The sequence below is a fragment of the Malaclemys terrapin genome, chromosome 1 (genome assembly GCF_027887155.1).
Source record: "Malaclemys terrapin pileata isolate rMalTer1 chromosome 1, rMalTer1.hap1, whole genome shotgun sequence".
NCBI lineage: Eukaryota > Metazoa > Chordata > Testudines > Emydidae > Malaclemys > Malaclemys terrapin.
In genome coordinates this window covers 311481766-311501880 of record NC_071505.1, presented here as the reverse complement: position 1 = coordinate 311501880, position 20115 = coordinate 311481766, and the positions used below count along the sequence as shown (strand labels likewise).

At 42.7% G+C, this 20115-nt stretch overlaps 1 protein-coding gene across 1 annotated transcript; it reads left to right on the top strand.

Moving 5' to 3' along the window:
• The first annotated feature begins 386 nt into the window (after positions 1–386).
• LOC128830113 (uncharacterized) lies at positions 387–2896 on the top strand. Its single transcript, XM_054015848.1, has 2 exons — positions 387–1051; positions 2195–2896. The coding sequence occupies exons 1-2, from the start codon at positions 517–519 to the stop codon at positions 2890–2892; spliced, it is 1233 nt and encodes a 410-aa protein (XP_053871823.1). The 5' UTR covers positions 387–516; the 3' UTR covers positions 2893–2896.
• Positions 2897–20115: the final 17219 nt, after the last annotated feature.

Below are 20115 nucleotides of genomic sequence, written 5' to 3'. Positions count from 1 at the left end.
TGGAAGGCACGAGGGAAGTTACTGCTTTACTTTAAGTTCTGTACTAGAAGCTTGAATACTTATCTCAGAGAAGTGCAAAATATGTGAATAAGCACAATTTCTGTTATGCAATAAACATGGAGTAAGTGAGGCTTAGGCCTGGTCTACACTACGACTTTAATTCGGATTTATCAGCTTTAATTCGAATTAACCCTGTAACCGTCCACACAACGATGCCATTTAATTCGATGTAAAGGGCCCTTTAAATCGATTTCTGTACTCCACCCCAACGAGCGGAGTAGCGCCAAAATCGATTTTAGCAATTCGAATTAGGGTTAGTGTGGCCGCAATTCGATGGTATTGGCCTCCGGGAGCTATCCCACAGTGCATCATTGTGACCGCTCTGGACAGCAATCCGAACTCGGATGCACTGGCCAGGTAGACAGGAAAAGCCCCGCGAACATTTGAACTTCATTTCCTGTTTGCCCAGCGTGGAGAGCACAGGTGACCACAGATACCTCATCAGCACAGGTAACCATGCAGGCTGATAATCGAAAAAGAGCACCAGCATGGACCGTGAGGGAGGTACTGGATCTGATCGCTGTATGGGGAGAGGATTCAGTGCTTGCAGAACTTCGTTCTAAAAGACGAAATGCAAAAACTTTTGAAAAAATTTCCAAGGGCATGATGGAGAGAGGCCACAATAGGGACTCTGAGCAGTGCCGCGTGAAGGTCAAGGAGCTCAGACAAGCCTATCAAAAAACAAAGGAGGCAAACGGTCGCTCCGGGTCAGAGCCGCGGACATGCCGCTACTATGCCGAGCTGCATGCAATTCTAGGGGGGGCTGCCACCACTACCCCACCTTTGTTCGTGGATTCTGGGTCGGGGATAGTCTCGACGCCTGAGGATTCTGCCGATGGGGTAGAGGAGGAGGAGGAGGAGGAGGAGGATGAGCTTGCAGAGAGCACACAGCACTCCATTCTCCCCAACAGCCAGGATCTTTTTATCACCCTGACTGAAGTACCCTCCCAAGCCAGTACCCAAGACTCTGACCCCATGGAAGGGACCTCAGGTGAGTTTACCTTTTAAAATATAAAACTTGTTTTAAAAGCAAACGGTTTTTAATGATTACTTTGCCTGACTTTGCATTCGCGGTCAGTTCAGCTACTGGAAAAGTCTGTAGCTACTGGAAAAGTCTGTTAACGTGTATGGGGATGGAGCGGAAATCCTCCAGGGACATCTCCATGAAGCTCTCCTGGAGGTACTCCGAAAGCCTTGCCAGAAGGTTTCTGGGCAGTGCATCCTTATTCCCTCCTCCATGGTAGGACACTTGACCACGCCATGCTTGCAGCAAGTAATCTGGTATCATTGCCTGACAAAGCCTGGCAGCGTATGGTCCCGGTGTTTGCTGGCATTCAAGCAACATCCGTTCTTTATCTTGTTGTGTAATCCTCAGGAGAGTGATATCACTCCTGGTAACCTGGTTGAAATACGGGAACTTAATTAAGGGGACAGAGGTGGCCGTTCCTACTGGGCTGTTTGCCTGTGGCGGAAAATAAATCCTTCCCTGCAGTTAGCCAAGCGCAGATGGGAAATTGGCCCTGAGTTTTTCGCGTTTGGCTAGCAGGGATCTTCCCTGTTACCAGCCACGCGGTGGGGGGAGGGTACCGTGATCATCCCAGAGAATTCATGGCGAGGGGGGGGGTCGTCGGCGGGGGGGGGGGTAGTTTGGTGCCTGCAGGGATCTTCCCTGATACCAGCCACGCGGTGGGGGGAGGGGTACCGTGATCATCCCAGAGAATTCATGGCGGGGGGGGGGTTAGTTTGTTTTCTGGTGCTGCTGAATGTTAACAGAAAAACCGCAGCACTCTACTTGCCTGAAGGGGCCCAGACAAGCCCCACCACACTGCCCCCCCCCACAACTGGCTGAGATTGGCCAGGCTTCTGCAGCACTCTACAAGCTATGCTTGGTATGTGGGAAAGCACGGCGCAGAAGCTTACCATGGCCGCATGCAAGCCGAATTCTGTTGCCCAGACCTGTGATCTCTAGCAGCAAAGCCACAGGCACTCAGCATTAAGAGGCAAAATGCGACCTTGCACAGAAATCACATGTGCTATGTAATGTGAACAGTGTTGGTCACCGTGAAAGAGTATAAGCATTGTTCTGCAAAATGTAGCTTTTAAAACAATTCTCTCTTTTTTCCCCTCCCTTCAGCAGCTGCAAATTCCTCAAGCCTCCCTCCTCCATCCCGAAGGTTATCACAGATAAGGCGTCGTAAGAAGAAGACGCGGGAGGACATGTTTTCTGAAATTATGCAATCCAGCAGGAGTGACAGAGCTCATCTGAATGAGTGGAAGGAAACAGTTTCAAAGTATAGGAAAGAAGTCAGTGAACGTGAGGAGAGGAGGGACCAATGTGAGGAGAGGAGGGACCAACGTGAGGAGAGGAGAGACGATCGAGATGAGAGATGGCGGCAGGAAGACCAGAGGATGAAGGATGCAACGCTGGGGCTGCTCCGGCGTCTGGTGGAGGTTCAGGAACGGCTGCTGGAAAACAGACTGCCGCTTCAGCCCCTGTTCCACCCTCCCCCCTCCCCATGTTCCGTATCCTCCTCACCCAGACGTGTAAGAACGCGGGGGGGGGAGGCTCCGTACACCTTCCCATTCCACCCCAGTAGACAGCCCAAGCAAAAGGCTGTCATTTTTTTAACCTTTTCTTTGTGGCTTTTTCCTTCCCAGCAATCCTCCTCCCAAATACCACCCGGGTTCCCTCCCTCTTTTTCTAATCTATTAATAAAGAATAAATTATTTTTAAATGATAGTGACTTTATTTGGTTTGAAAGAAAGATGGGGGAAGGGGCAGGGTGGGTTCCTTACAGAAAATCAGTCAGTAAAGGGGGAGGGTTTTCATGAAGGAGAAACAAACAGATATTTCACACGGTAGCCTGGCCAGCCATGAAACTGGTTTTCAAAGCTTCTCTGATGCACAGCGCTTCATGGTGTGATCTTCTAATCGCCCTGGTGTCTGGCTGCGCGTAATCAGCAGCCAGGTGATTTGCCTCAGCCTCCCACCCCGCCATAAAGGTCTCCCCCTTACTTTCACAGAGATTGTGGAGCACACAGCAAGCAGAAATAACAATGGGGAGATTTCTTTGGCTGAGGTCAGAGCGAGTCAATAATGAACGCCAGCGACCTTTTAAACGGCCAAATGCACATTCTACCACCATTCTGCACTTGCTTAGCCTGTAGTTAAACAGCTCCTGACTCCTGTCCAGGCTGCCTGTGTATGGCTTCATAAGCCATGGCATTAAGGGGTAGGCTGGGTCCCCAAGAATAACTATGGGCATTTCAACATCCCCAACGGTTATTTTCTGGTCCGGAAAGTAAGTCCCTTGCTGCAGCCCTTTAAACAGAGTAGTGTTCCTGAAGACGCGAGCGTCATGAACCCTTCCCGCCCAGCCCGCGTTGATGTTGGTGAAACGTCCCTTGTGATCCACAAGTGCTTGCAGCACCATTGAAAAGTACCCCTTGCGGTTTATGTACTCGGTGGCTTGGTGCTCCGGTGCCAAGATAGGGATATGGGTTCCGTCTATTGCCCCACCACAGTTAGGGAATCCCATTGCAGCAAAACCATCCACTATAGCCTGCACATTTCCCAGAGTCACTAACTTTCGTAGCAGCACCTGAGTGATTGCTTTGGCTACTTGCATCACAGCAGCCCCCACAGTAGATTTGCCCACTCCAAATTGATTCCCGACTGACTGGTAGCTGTCTGGCATTGCAAGCTTCCACAGGGCTATCGCCACGCGCTTTTCAACTGTGAGGGCTGCTCTCATCTTGGTATTCTGGCGTTTCAGGGCAGGACACAGCAAGTCACAAAGTTCCATGAAAGTGCCCTTACGCATGCGAAAGTTCCGCAGCCACTGGGAATCGTCCCAGACCTGCAACACTATGCGGTCCCACCAGTCTGTGCTTGTTTCCCTTGCCCAGAATCGGCGTTCCATGGATAGAATCTGCCCCATTAACAACATGATCTCCAAAGCACCGGGGACTGTGGTTTCACTGAATTCTGTGTCCGTGTCCGTGTCCATGTCCTCATCATGCTTGTCGCTGCGCTGCCGCCGCCGCTGCCTCCTCGCCTCGTTTTTCTGGTCCTGGCTGAGCATAAACTCCACGAGAACGCGCGAGGTGTTTACAATATTCATGAGTGCTGTCTTGACCTCAGCGGGCTCCATGCTTGCCGTGGTATGGAGTCTGCAGTGTTCACCCACCCAGGAAAAAAGGCGCGAAAATGGTTGTCTGCCGTCCGTTGCTTTCATGCAGGGAGGGAGGGAGGGAGGAAGTGAGGCTGTACCCAGAACCACCTGCGACGATGTTTTTTGTCCCATCAGGCACTGGGATCTTAACCCACAATCCCAATGGGCGCGGGAGACTGCGGGAACTATGGGATAGCTATGGAATTGCTACCCACAGTGCAACGGTGCAGAAATCGACGCTAGCCCCGGTACTTGGACGCACACCACCGAATTACTGTGCTAGTGTGGCCGCACTCATTTCGACTTTATACAACCTGTTTCTCAAATCCGAATTATCTAAATTCGGATTAATCCCGTAGTGTAGACATACCCTTACAGGTGATTCATTTTGAAAGTGTCTGCATCATAATGAGAGCACCTCAACCAGGCAACCACTTGGGCTGTGTTGGCATTTGGCATGAGCTCTGGAGAGATCACTGGTCCTCTATTTCCACCTTCCATGAGCTAATAGTAAAGTACAGGATGAGTAACACATGCACACATACCTTATTGGTCTATGGCTATATGTTGTTAGACTACTAGAGGTAACAAAAACAAGGAGTTAACAAAAACAAGGATTAACTCCGCTGAAGTCAATACAGTCAATGTTACATTGGCATAAAACTGGTATATGTGAGTTCAGAATCAGCTCCTGGAAGGATATTCATGAGTAGAAATAAAACACTCCCTCTGGGAGAAATTCAGCCCAAATAACTCAGTAATGAAGCTTTATGTGGATGAAGTGAGGGGGATTGGTTAGTAAAATTGACTAACACAACTTGAGACCACTTCTTCATTTTATATGATCAGACAGACGCCATAGCTCCTCTGAGCAACTGAGTGGAGTGTTAGAGACACTGAATACATGTAATCACAAGCACCGTGGCCCCTTTCCACCACTAGACACCTCCATTGCTACCTTCCGCACTGGACTATGTAGAATCAGCAGAGAAACCTCCTCCTCCTTCTCTAATGAATTGATCTAGTATAGGAGGAATTTTGTTGGTATCTCAGTAAACTGTTTAATGTGCATTCAACTAAAAGGTTTCAGAGGTAGTGGGGAGAATTGAGTTAGCCAAAAAATGCATTAAGAAAATATGTTGTTGTTTTTTTAAATGTAACTTTCCCAAGCTGTCAGAGGAGGGGTTTGCTTTATGCCAAATGGAACTTCACCATCTTCTTGACAACTTTCAGATTCCAGTAGGAATTGAGGATGCCTGTGAAGTCAATGTCAAGTCGATTAGTGAGCTATTCAGGCATATCTTAATAGCTGGATGTGTATTCAACTTGTAAACAATCTGTGCTTTAAAAATGTGTAATTAAGCTTACCAAAGCTAAACTCAGGCTCCTTTAACATCTCCAGCACAAGGCACATTCAAATGCAAATAGCTTTGTAGGAAAAAACAAATTTTGAGTCAGATTGTGCTTGGCTCATGGGTGGCCAGTGGCAGGAGAAGGTGGTGGAAGCCTTTGCATATGTCACCTAAGGACCAGACACAACTATACACTGTCCTTACTCCCTTGGGTCATGCAGTGATTAAGGGTCAGAAGAGGAAGGCAAGACCAATGCCCCACCCCCTTCCACATAAGTCCACAGCACAGGACTGGTTCAGTGAGAGAAATAAGCTGCATGCTTGGAAGGCAGGGCTATCCGAAGTGGGAGTTCAACTGGGACCAGACCAAACTTTTTTTTTTAAACTTTATTTCTCATTCTTTTCTTCCTTTGTGAGGCCCTAGACTTCTCAATTTAGTGCCTCCAAATGGTTTATTCAGGTCCCTGTTTAGTGCCCCCCTTGGCCAGTCTGGGACCCATTCAGTATGCCAAAAGGTATATTTTTAATCCACAATTAGTGCCCTGAATGGACCATTCAGGACCAGGCTTAAAGCTTTGTAGATGTCATTGATATCCACACCAAAACAGGGGAGGTTAGTACAGAGGTTATTTTAGAGAAGCTGAAAAAAGTCAGTTTAGATATGGCTGATTGCAGGGGACAAAGCTATGACAACAGAGCTAACAGGGCTGCAGCATACAAAGGGGTTCAAAATTGAATCCAGTAGGTAAATCAGTACGTCTTTCATCCCACGTGCTACCCACTCACTAAATCTTGTTGGAGAAGCTGCTGCAATTGTTCCCCAAGTTGGTCTATATCTTGGAATTGTTCAAAGATTGAATATCTGGTTTTCCACTTCTACTAGTCACCGGGATTTGTTGAAAAAGCATATTAACATTACATTAAAATGTCAAAGCGTGACATTAGGGTCAATAGGGTAAAAGCAATCCATCTATTTCAAAATCAGGTTGAGGGTGTTTTTGATGCTTTAGACAAGATCAAGGCTTCACACAATGTTAAACCAGAACTTAGGTTGGAATGTGCCAGTTTTTATTTCATGTTTTGGCCGAGATATGGCATACTGTCTTATAAAAAATTAATGATGTGAGCAAAAAGTTGCAGAGTCCAGATCTTGATATTCAAATGGCTGGTGGTTTACTTGGTGGCCTTCGAGACACTTTCTTGGAATTATGGTCTTTTGGATTCGTTGCATGTAAGGAAACTACTGCTTCACGGGCTGAAATGGCTAGGAAGGTTGCTTTGTAAAATCACTTAGTGGTGAGTGCTTGTTTTTTTGCAGCAGCAAGGGGAAGGGTCTGGATTTGAGTCTTCAAAGTGGGCCTGGAACACCCTTGGCATGGCACTGCCTGAAGGGTTTTAGCAGTGGGCATGTTCCCCCTGTGTACCAAGGAGCTAACGAAGCAATTCTCCTGAGAGAACTCAAGTTAATTCTTCCTCTATGACCGGCATGGTTCTGCATACTCCCTGGCTCTGGGTTGTAGCTAAATGACACAAGTGAGCACTTTCCAAACAAAACTTCCATGGATTTCTTTTTCTGGAGATACTGCATTGACTTTTTTCCATTCTTTTTAGTTTTTGGACACAAATTCTGATTTAGATGGATATTTTGCTTGAGTAAGGACTCCAGGGCAAGTGTGCACGGCTGAGTCCTGAACAGTTAATTTCCCTTGTATTTCACTACTCATCTCTGCACAACAGCAAGCGGAAACCTGGAAAAAACAAGTCTTCCTTGATGAAAATAAGAGAGGGTTTGAAGCCCTAACATGGTCACTTTGTTCAGAGATAGAAATATAGTGCACAGGGCAAAGCCATTTCTGGAAATACCAAAGGAGCAGTCATTTTTCTTTGCTGTTGATATTTTCCCAGAACAGCTAAATAAATGTCTGTAGTTGCTGTCCCAAAGAGAAATGGTCTCTTCCAAACACTTGGATTTTATGGGTATGTAGTAATGTTTTATGTTAGAACATTACCACAGGATATACTCAGCTCTCTACAATGAAACACCTCTCCAATCAACCCCTTCAAAATCTTCACCCAATCCTTTGGTCCGTAATACAATTATAATGAATCATCATTAAGTGATTTAGTTAGAACAGACAGAAACTGCACTATGATTTAAGAGGTAGTTCATCAAAGGAAACTCCATGGGAGCAGCCTGAAAGGGTTATTTGAAATTATATCAAAGAAGCAGAAGCAAATTCTATAACTGTACTTTAGGAAATCTAATTGGGCCCTAGTAGGATTTATCAGGCGGATTGCAGGCCTGTAAATAGTAAATGAAGAAATAAACTTAGTTAAGAGTTGCTCCTGGAGCATTAATAGTGCAGTGTTTCATCGTAGTGTTTATAGGGCCAGACTGTTTGAGCCCTTTACACTCATTTCTAGGCAGTTACTTATGCAGGTAGTCCCACTGAAGAGAAATCCCAGTTGCAATGGCCTAGCTAACCTTCAAAGGCTTCTCAAGAACAAGATATGAAAAATAGCAGGTAAGTCTTAGGACAAAACAATATTTTAGCTCATTTATGGAACCATTTATTTTTTTAAATTTACAAAACAGCAAGAGGCATCTATCGCCTACTGAAGATGCCTTTGGCTTCTGCAACTTGCTCCTTGCAGTGAGAGTGAGGGGGTCACAATCTGGCCCCATATTGCTACTAATATTTACATGCTTAATCTTGCAAGGTGCTGAGAATTCTGGCCCCAATCCGGCAGATCACTGAAGTAGGTGAGTAGTCCCATTGATTGTAACAGGCACCCAGTCCCTGTTCTCTTCCCCATGCTCAAACCTATGAAGTAGAGAGCCCCAATGTGGTTGTGTAAAGGGTGAAGGGCCTCACCTCCATTGTAAGTTTGTCGGGAAAGAAGGTGTCTCTAGGAGACTCAGCCTTATACGTTATGCTAATCTTTAGAATCTCTCAATATTGTTTTGTTCATGTTCATGTTTGTGGTCACTGTTTAGTGGTTTTGACTCACCAGAGACAATAAGTGCCACTAACAAAACTGCTGCCTTCCCAAAGCTAATATCTCCATGCACTTGATCCATTGCTTTACTTATTTATGGGACAGATTTCTTTCCTCTCTCTTGAGCCTGGAGTGTTGCCCTGCGGTATAAGCAGCCTCTGACAACCTGGATCACAATGGCTGTCTAGTCTAATCTATTCAGTGAACCAAGCACAGGTCATCGCGGAATATCAGCCATTCAGTCAAACAGGTTGTCTTAAACTTCTTAAATTGGAAAAATTTGAGTCAAAAATATTCCTTTTTCTGGGGAGAACAAAAATAAAGGAATGGCTAGACTGGGAATGAGTTATATAAACGATTGCACAAAGACTGACGTTGTTGGCACTGTTAACTACAAAAGGATGGCCATAAGGATCATTTTCAGCCTGTCAGCTTACACTATCTACACTATATTGAATCCCTATATCCAATTATCTTCATCCCGACTTGGATCAGTCTGTGTAGGGAGTCCCACAAATGCCTGATATGCACCAGAAGTCTAGTTATAGCCAACCATGAAACTTTGCCAAGTCTCCTGAACAAAGAAAAATCAATCCAAGTGAGCTATTTATCTTACATTTTATTTTACATGAATTGTCTCTTGATTTTCACTGTTATATCATCTACATATGGAGTTGTCACAACAAGATTTTTCTTATCTATATCATGTTCTACTAAAACACCAATCAGGTCTTTTACATAGGTCTGGTTTGTATAGCTGCACTTTTCCTCATGTTCAGTTACATTACGGGTGAAACAAAAGAAGCCTTGCCATTATATATCACAGCTGTAGGTTCCCAACATCAAAAACTTTAATTTACTAGGGAACATTCTAACATATATTTCCCTATATAGATAATGCATGTGAATAATTATAAATACAAATAATAGACTTTTTTCATGCAGAACACAGTTTTATTATTAATTATTATTATTATTGTTAGAAGTTGTAGTACCACATTGGTATATTCTACAAGCTTGCAAAACATATTTTCCATTCCACTAAATCGAAGAGGCCAGAGATAGCTAGTGGAGAATTCTTGCTGTGTAGATTCCTGCGTCAGCTAACCAGCCACCTGGGCACAGAGGGGAGGAGGGCTGAGTAAAGACTCAATCAAGCCTGGTATGTTTAATTTAATTTGATAGTTCCTTGGGGGAAGGGCTTGCACTTTTAAAATTTTCTGTTAACTACCATCCACATATATAGTGCTAAAAGAAATAGTAAGTGGTCATGAGACTTAAGTTTTATGCACCTCACTCCATGCTGGGGCACTGGTTCAGTGGTCACTAAGAGTGCCTTCTACTGCATTACTGACGCATCTTCCTGCAGTACGCTGAGTTTTCTTTGGAGGTTTTCTGTCTAATTACCAACCAGTTGTTTAGTAGCCCGACATCATCACAGCTCAAGGAGGTGTGGCTTCCACTCATATACAATGTTCTAGCTATGTAATGTACAACTGTAAGGTACTGTATGCCTTGATGAAGACCATCCTGACTGAAACTTACTGAATATGGAAGAGCTCTAAAGAAGAATAAAGAAATATTGTTTATATGAACTCTTCATCTGGATGATTTAAAATACTTTGACATTTATCTATATTTGTATTTGGAAAATGAATCAAGAATAATTAAATGGGAAAAGTAACATCTGTCACCAATCAATAGATTTGCAGGAAAATTAAAATGGTATTTTTTCTCCTGAAATCAACTGATATGTTTCATTTTTCATCTCATGCCATTCATTAAGATCAGATGCATTTTACTCTAGCTGTGTCAGATCTTGGAATTATTAAGTAATAAAGTCCTGAAGGCCAACGGCATGGGAACAATGGAATGTGTAACAATACAATCAGGAGCAAAATCTATATTTAATATGTGGCATTCTAACACCATAAAATATTAAGGTTTTTAATCTGCTTTGTTCTTTCAGGCCAGGTTCTACAGCTGCTAAATTTTTTTAATCTTGTGCCATTTTATCTTAGCTGATGCCTTTTTATTTTCTTTGTTTCTGACTTTGGAAATTGTTATATAAGACACATGAAGGAGACAAGTGAGCGAGTACAAATGGATAAAACAGTCTATACTGCGCTTAGCAAGTGTTAAGCAGAGCCAATAATTTTTTTAACTTGACAGTTTCTTAATCTTTCACAGTGAACACAGTGATAGTTTTTCTTGTTTCAAAAGCTACCATGGCATTCAATAGCAACCATTTTATGGCTGGGATTAGCTGAGCTCTATCATTTCTAATGAAAATCTTTCTTTGCAAGCTGGGAAAAACTCCAGCTCAGTCCAACAAATTTCAGCTTCACTCAAGATAGTAAACGCCACACGAAGCAGTAATTCTAGCATTCATTTTAATAGTAAGAATATTAAATTCCCAAACTGTGTTAAACCTATGTCAAAGGGACAGTGCTAAAGCTATGTCTGGAAAAGCCAGGAACTTAGAAATAAGGAAAGAGGGTTCCTCTATCCAAAGGCCTAAGGAGAGAGACGTAAGGCTAATACTGCAATGAGCTCCAGGTGCCCTCCAGGAACCCCCGTGAAGCATGCTGGGCTACGTGTGGGCACAGGGATCCACCATATGGAGCCCATTGAAGCATCAGGGCCTAACTTTACACCTTACTGTATTTGTAGTGTGCCATTGCTGTGCGTGGTCCTTGGATGCAGTAGTTTTTCTTCATGAAATACAATTCCAACCTTAGCATATATTCAGCCAGACTATCACAGACAGGAGTGCATTGAATATAGGGGCTTCCAAGACTAACCCATGGAAGAGAACACTAACAATCCTAAGGTAAGACTTGTGTCTGTGATAACATACAAGGGTCAGTGAAGTGTTGAGGAGAGTTATCTGCAATCTCTGTGTGAAATGGTCAGGGATTAGTATTTTCATATATCTTCATTCACTAACATTTCCCCAAAGTTGACAATTTTGGGGCTTGATCTTGCAGTCTTCACTCAGACAAAACTCCTCTTGATGACAATGGGAGCTCTGCCTGAGTAAAGACTGCAGGATAAAGCCATGGTGAATACAAAGTAATGAAGAAACAGAAGGATTTTGTCTGGTTTTATTTGGAAAGTTGTCCAGTACAGTGCTTAAAAAATAACCTTCTGCAAAAATACCTCTGTACTATTATCTAATCTTCCCTCTCTGTGTGTCCCCATTTGTTAGTGTATTCACCAGTTGCATGTTGTTTAAACCTCAGATTGTGAGCTCTCTGAGACAAGTACTGTCTTTGTGCTACTTGTTTGTACTGTGTGCTTCAAAGAACATGGGAAATCTGTTTCCCATATTTCATACATATAGGGCTCAATCCTGTAAGTTATGAGCACCCTCAACTCCCACCAATCACCCAGCATCTTGCTGGATCAGGCCTCAGATTCCCAGAACTGGATCAAATCCCAAAGCAGGGTAGATTCCACCCCAGCCTAATCCCCACCTCACATGCAAACCTTTTTTTCCATGGATTTTCTTGAAGAAGGGTATTTTAAGGAGGGATTCGAATGATGAGGGTTTTCACATAGCTCATAGGGATAGTTAGGAATTTCCAAGTAAAGGGGGTAGCATGGCATAAGATGAGAGGAAGGAACAAAAGGAGGGTGAAGCAGGATGGTATAGCTGAAGTATCAGCAGCAGCTGAGGAAAGGAAAGAAATTAGAATTGAGAAGTAGTGGCTGGAATTATGCGTGGCCTTGTAGGTAATACCAACAAGCTGGAGGAATGACATGGTTAGAGCAGCAGAAGGGGAAAAGGTTATTTTAGAAACAGCATTTTGAACAGACTGAAGGAAGCCAATATGTGGCCAAGGGTAGGGTACAGAGGATGAGAGAGTGTCAAGGCATGGACATAAACTTTTACAGTGACCACAGACAGGAAAGGAAAGGTTTTAGAGACATTCTAAAGGGAAATCTGACAGGACTTGTCAACAGTTGAGATGTGGGTGGACGTTTGGGGGGAGAAAAAGGAGAGAGAGAAGTTGAATACAACAGGGACCCTAGGTGAGAGAGGATGTAGTAGGACTTTCAGTGGGGATGGAGAAAGGTGGGGGAGAGGATGTTATAGGTGGCGACGGAAGAGAAGGATTTTCATTTTCCCAAGGTTTAATTGGCATGCTCAGCAAATCACCTGGGATGAGATCTCAGAAAAACAAGAGGCGATATGAGACTGATCAGAGAAGGAAAAGCTTAGATAGAGAGTTAAATTTGGAAATTGTCACCATAGAAATGGTAGGTAAAGCCAAAAGAGCGGCTGATGTCAACCAGGAGTAAATAAAGGGAAAGACCAAGAAACAAATCTTGAGTGGTGCTGACCAAGAGGTGAAAGAGGCAATGGAAAATATCAATATTTTCTTGGCAGTCTGGAATACCCCTTGGACCTTCTCCAATCATTATGCATGCTTCTGGGTGTGTGTTGTGTGCATTTAAATCTGTACAAAATGTAATGACCACTCCCACTGGTATAAACAGGCAGACTGTTTCATTTTGCACGTCCATGATACAGATCAATAGCTCATACTAATCATGCTTATGAAAAGTAGTTACTGCACATGGCAAAGTCATTTTCACATCTAGCGTCTCAGCCATTTACTTTTTTAGAATCCCAAAGGGGTTTAGAGCAATTGGACTAATTCCTTAACAAATTACCTTTGTAAACTAAAGCCATTTTTAAATTTTATGAAACCAGAAAACTTTCTCTTTTGTTGTTCTTCTATAACTAAAGATGTCCAAACTAATTTTTTTAAACCTTTGGTCTTAAAAATGAGTCCCAGGCTGAGATGTCATTTACCAAGTCAGAGCTTGGAGCCAATTTTAATGTCCAAGTTATAAAAGATCCCTGAAAATAGCAACTTTTAATGGAAATGTTGAAATTGCCCAAGCTTTGGTGAGGCAAACGTGCCACTATAATAATACAAAATATCTGTTTTCTATATATCCAGAACCTTGCCACACTCTTTCTGTGAGGAATTTATATTACTAGCATAGAATTCCCAAATGGAATGTGTATTCTTTATTATTAAAATACCTTATATGCATTCAATTGGTTATTTTTTCTCCTTGTTTACATATTCTAATATTTAAATAATATCTTTAAAAGATTATACATAAAGTACTGCCCTTCCGCTTCTCCCAGTCTCAGTATGTTACCAGTAATTACATTAAATCTTGACTGAACTTCTCTTTAGTATGTTCTCCAGAAAAACTTCCCTACATAGCAAAGCATTAATCTTGGCATTTTGCTCCTCAGCTGCTGTCATTCCATCTGAAGCATTTACTTTGAAATGCCTGCCAAATATTTTTGCCCCAGTACCACAATAACAATGCAGCAATGTGGGACTGATTCAGCCCAGTGCATTTGCAATGAAGGCAGCCTACAGGAAGACAGACTGTCGAGAATGGCCTAAGTACTATGTTCTCAGAGTGGGATCCAAATCCTAAACAGAATCTCTATATTTTATTAAATGTCATCCTTTACATCATCCAAGGTATTGTTTCTTCTGATAAACAAGACAGTTTATTTCTCTGTGTGGTGTTCGCATTTTGTTGTGCTTTTTTTTCTTTCAAAAATTAATTTCAAAATATACATGTTCTAAAGAGTAACATTGGGACCCATCTTCAGCTGGTGGAAATCTGCATAGCTCTATAGCTCCATGGAGCTACATCAGTTTAGACCAGCTGTCTATCTGGCCAATCATTTTGGATAGGATGTATTTGTTAACTATTATAGCAAGGTTGCTGACTATAGGGCAATTCAAGTTAACGTTATTCCAATAGCAAAAACAAAGGACTAGATACTCCACCTGGCTCTGTTGTTATACTTTTAATGCGGCTGCACAAAGACCAATTTGCAAAAGGCTAGAACACAAAAGGCCTTTAGCTCATTCAAATCCTGACCTCCTTTTTATTGACCACCACTTCAGTGGAAATAAGAGGAATCCTCCATTAGAGGCTCAGCTGGGAGGGACCACCCTTGTCATAGCTCATTTCACTTCTGCTGACCTTGTGCCCATCAAGGAAGAGATTAAAATATAGAGCAGGAACTTTGTGCAGTGCAAATGTCTTCAATCAATCTCCCTTTCATCTGGCTCTTCAAATGCTTCAGACCTGAGTAAGCAGCTGAAGATTTTGCAAACAAGAACGAGTAAATGTAAAGACAGAATTTTTTCCCTTGCTCTGGTGCAGGATGATCTGTTTACCTTTCTGAAGGAGCTGTCAGCAAAGTGGTCATCATGAAATATGAAATCACAAAGGGTGCACTCTTAGGAAAACAGGCACATGTGCAAACTTGTTGCCTCTGATTTCAGAGGATTTTTCTTTGGTATTTGAATTTGGCAGCGGACTTTCATGTTTAGCTCTATGCAGACTTTTAATAGACATTTGGCCAAGTACTGTAACTGTATAGGCCTGAACCTGCAAACATTTACTCACCTGCTTATCTTTACTTGTCTGAGGTGTCCTAGAAGTCTATACATTTGAGTAAAGTTAAGCAGGTAAATGTTTGAAGATTCTGAGCTTATAAAGTTACAGTCAATGGGACAACTCACACGCTTAAAGTTAGGCATCTGTAAGTATTGCAGGATCAGGACCATAACACATTAAATGTAGATGTGCTGGTCCACATGTGAACAACAAGAACCTCAGTAGGTTCTGCTAATTGAATTGTCTTCTCTGCTCTTTGTGGATTTGTAGATTTTCCCTAATGGCCTTATCCTGTATTAGAGTAGGAATTTTGGCTCTGGGGCATCAGAATAAAGAATGAAGATGGGGGTGCATTATATTGAACAGAGAATGTGTGGAGATAATTCTCCATAGCAGAAGAGCTAAATTAAATTATTTTAAATAATTTTAAAGAATTATCTCCATGGCAAAAGAGCTGACTGTGGACGGTTTCATTCACAAAGTGTGAAGCTGAATGCAGGTTAAGTTGAACACATGGAACTCTATTAAACCCTGTGCACTGCTTTGTCCATGTGGCAGAATTGCTTCCAGCCTAACTCTCTGCATTCCCTGGTAAGGCAACTCCCATCTTTTCATGTGCAGTGATCTATATACTGCTTACTGTGTTTTTCACTCCATGCATCTGATGAAGTGGGTTTTAGCCCATGAACGCTTATGCCCAAATAAATTTGTTAGTCTCTAAGGTGCCACAAAGATTCCTCATTGTTTTTCCCATCAATAATAGTGTCCCCAGGGAACGTGGGACCTCTGACTCCTCTTCCATTGATCATGGTACATGGATGACTGTCTTTTAAGGCTTAATCCTTGAATAGAGCACATAATCAAAATAGGCAGGTTGTGTATATATATGAATCTTCAACACCAGTCTGAAGTAGCTGCTGTGAAGCCACTCCAGAGACGCTATTGGAGGCTATGAGAAGGAATAACAGATGCAGCCTGTGTGAAGTTTTGTGTTAGGGAATCTGTGCTGTAACATAGAGATCTCTTTTCTATGCTCCCCCTCCACCCATACACACCCATTCCTATGCAGAGAGATGATGCAGGTCTTGACTATGCACTATGTAGTGCAATTCTTTGTGTTGGCTTTCCAAAGCCTGGCTACAAACACACACACACACACACACACACACACACACCATAATTCTATTTCTGTTGCATCCGGGGCTTTACACACTTCTCAGGAGGCAGTGTTAGAGAATTTGGCCTTTAATTATTAGATACAGGAGAATCTTGCTAATTCACATTATTGACTGGGAAATGCATGGGGAATGGGAAACCCATAAATTAGGGTTCCGCTAGGTCATGAATGCACAGGCTTTTGTGTGAAGGAGTGTGGAGCCATGTACCCCTGAGGCTGTAGCCCATAGGGCTACCTTGCCTTTATTATACTCACCGTGTTACCTTCATTATATTCTGCCTTTATTATATCCAGCAGTAGTGCAAAGAATCTACAGGCCTGTATCCTATAAGACATTGTCTTCAACAGTTAGCATAATGCTTGAGCCTATGAACTTTGGCACAGATAAATGTCCTAATGGTCACCCCTAAGTTTTGGGGAACTAGAAATAGACTGTGAAGGGGAATTTTGTCCATGATGACATCAGCCAACCACAGGAACACCAGCTTTTGGATAGAGCAACTGAAAATGTCTGATCACAACAGTTCCATGGCAACGAGCTGATGTACATGATAATAAGTTAAGATCATTAATATATTAACTTGTAGGAGAATGAGACCCCAGCATTAGTAGAGTGAGGAAATAAAATAAGGAAAGGGGAGAACCCCTACTGAATATGCATCAGGCATAGGGTGTCAGCGTAACATTATAAAAGCTATACCCCAGCCTATGTGCAGGAGGGGAGAGAGAAGTAGCCCTTGGGAGGTACCAGAATGATGGCCACTGTGATGAGGAGAAAGGTGATGGTGAGGAGGAAGACAATGGCTAACAATTCAGGTTTATCTGCAAGAGATGGTGTGAGTATATGAATGTTCAGATGTAGTATTTCTATCCACCTTGCTGGGTTAGAGTGTTTGTGTCTTTGCTAAATGCCGGTGAGCCCGGTGCCTGCCCCAGCGGGCAGGGCTTGGGGCTGGCACAACTATGCTGGAGGAGCTGCCTGGATTGGGCACAGACTTCTGTGAGCGGTGGCCTGATATGCTGCTGCTTTCACTGCTGCAGTTTCTGGGCTGGTCTATGGCTATGGCCCTGCTGGTCTCCTTGTTGTTGCTAGAGCTCTGCAGCTCCACGGATATAAATTGTGTATCCGTGCAGGGCTCTACTGAACTTGGGACAAAAATCTGTCAATCTTCAAAGTGACAATTCTTAAGTAATCAATACATAAGCTATAGATTCGACTACAAGGCAGAATTCCTCCTGAAGTGTCCCAGCATGGGGGTGGGGGGGCGAAGTGTGTGTGCCCCTCCTCAGGGGACATATCATTTGTCCCCCAAGACATGTTGTCCCCTAGTGTCCTTTGGAGAGATATGGTTCCTTGGAGCACATGGAACAGTCCCCTTGGAACCATCCCTTTATTTCAGTGACTTCATTTTAACAGGCCATTGTTCGGAGTGGAAGGAGAAAAGGCCCCTTGCATGCTCCTCTGTCCCTTGTGCGCCCACAACAGGGTCAGTTATAGTTTGGCCCCTAGCAACTAGGCAACATAGCTTGCTCCCACTGAAGTCATGCATTTTTGCCATCGGCTTCAATAAGAATACAACTGGGCCCTACATGAACAACATGATTTTTAAAAATGATAATTACAGTACCATAAAGTAGCCTTTGTTCATTTATTTTGATGAGTGTAATAAACTTTACATTATTTACAATTATACCGCATAGTACACTGAGAGATATGCTGCAGTGTATTGTGTTAAAAGAATGAGGGCTTCTTAATATGGAGAATTCACTATAACATTGTGCCATTAACTGATGAAAAGTGAGGGGAAAAGTAAAGCAAGATCAGTGGGTACTGTCTGAGAATTATTAGGGTTGCAGATTAGTGAAGTTACAATTGTCAAGATACTACTGTGTGACAGTATGAACAAAGGACCAACCTCAAATTGGCTGCATTACTGTATATTTAGGGGTCTAATACAAAACCCAAGTAAGTCAATGGAAAGACTTTCACAGGTAGAAATCAGAGATGAAATAGACCTAATGGAGACATTAATTAACTTTGCTGTGAGAAGCTGGGACCTTGCTGCTCCAAAGTTGTTTTTGCAGGTGAGAGCCTGCATTCCAAATCTCAGGAAGTCTAGAGACTGGACAGGTTTTAAAGACGAACCATCTGCCTTTGAATGCTATTGTTATTACCAGGGAATCATTTTACAAAACTGACACCACTTACCAAAAAAGAAAAGAAAAAAAAAGAGAAGTTTGGAAGACATTTTATTTATACTGTAGCTAAATCTGCTTGAGTTGTCTAGTCCCAGTGAACCATACAGTATTTTCATCAATGCATAGTTCTCTTGCATTTCAGTATTTGTTATGAAAACCAAAATTCTTACTCTGAGCTATTTATGCTGGCAACACTTCAAAGAGAGCAACTCCTTTACTTCATGCAAATCTCTGTGGCAGTGAGGAAGAATCTCTCTTGTAAGATCATTTATATCTTTTTAACCTTTTGCTATAGATTTGTCTCAACACATTTTTTTCTTAATATATACCTAAACTTACAGGAACCTGTCTGGTAAACTATTGCCATAAAAAGCAAAGTGCTTTTGTTCAGTGAAAATAAATTGTTCTGTGAATCCACAATCTTTTAGCTTCTTCTTCACTTGCTGGCAAAATAAACCCTATTTCTAAGAGGTAGTACCATAACATCCTAGTTATACAGAAGAAGGGCAGCCATTGTGCTGTATTGCTCTTGTAGGTCCAAGATGGTGAATATACAGTTCAAGCTGTGATAGAACCTTAATAAATAGGGGCCCTCACTTTAGTCAGTCTACAGCCAAATCTGCTTGCATTACACTAGTAATTCCACTGATTTTAACAGGGTTACATATATTGGGCAAATTTCAAGTGTTTTTAATTTCACCTCCATGATTTCCTACATAGTAAGAATTTTTTTATCACAAATCTTTGAAATTGTAAGCAAATTATGCCTATCAGTTCTCATGTATCCTCTATTTTAATTCTTTTCAAATAATTCGAACAGGTCCAAGAGGTAGAATTTACCTTACAAAAGTCTCTTTAAGGGAGCCCAGTATCTAGACTTGCATCTACAATGCTGTGCGTAGTCAGGCTATCTTGCAAGAGAAACTGGAGGTTTGGGAAGAGAGCATCTTAGCCCAGTTGCATAGGAATGCTGCACTTACGTGGAAATAAAAAAAAATGACACACTGTGGTAAGGAGCAATATAAATTTGTAATCCATGCCCAATGCAATTTAAATAAAGAGAGAAATCTGCTTTTCTCTGGCGTCCACCTATTTCTGCTGTGTTTGGAATTTAACATCTGGGAGCACACCAGGGCCAGGTTAGAGCAATCCAGGCCTAGGTGCACCACAGTATGGAATGTCATTGGCTCCATGCTGTACACACACAGTTGACCCAAATCCCCATTTGGAGTGGTTGTCACAGGGCCCCCTATTCCTTCTAGGGGGCAGTAGCATGGGATCTTCTCCTCACCCATTGGAGTGACAGCAGGACCCCCCACATTCTTTGGGACCAGCAGAGGATGGGTGGCATCCAGGGTGAACATGCCTGAGTGGATGGGCCATACCCACTGCACTTGTCCCCCCTCCTACCAATGCAGAGCTCTCTGGGGTGCTGTTAGCTGGGTCAGTGCAGACCCAGAGCAGCAGGTCTTGGAGTTAATACCCTCTTAAGATGCATGGGGCAATTCAAACCTCTCCAAACTGTTGTCCCACACTGTCTGCAGACTCAGGCAGTTATCACTTGTTTGGTTACTTTCAGGTTGAGTTTACTTTTCTTTGTAATCACAAGCTCTAGAAATGTACTTGTTAAAAAATGAGAGCCAAGATTTTGATGTAATCCAGGAGCTGGTGCCATTGCCGCAAATCTACAATGACG

Excerpts from the sequence above, each read along its gene's own strand:
- LOC128830113 (XM_054015848.1), top strand. The coding sequence starts at position 517 with ATGCAGGCTGATAATCGAAAAAGAGCACCAGCATGGACCGTGAGGGAG. Across the intron at positions 1,052-2,194 it reads CCCCATGGAAGGGACCTCAG|CAGCTGCAAATTCCTCAAGC; the intron begins GTGAGTTTACCT and ends CCCTCCCTTCAG.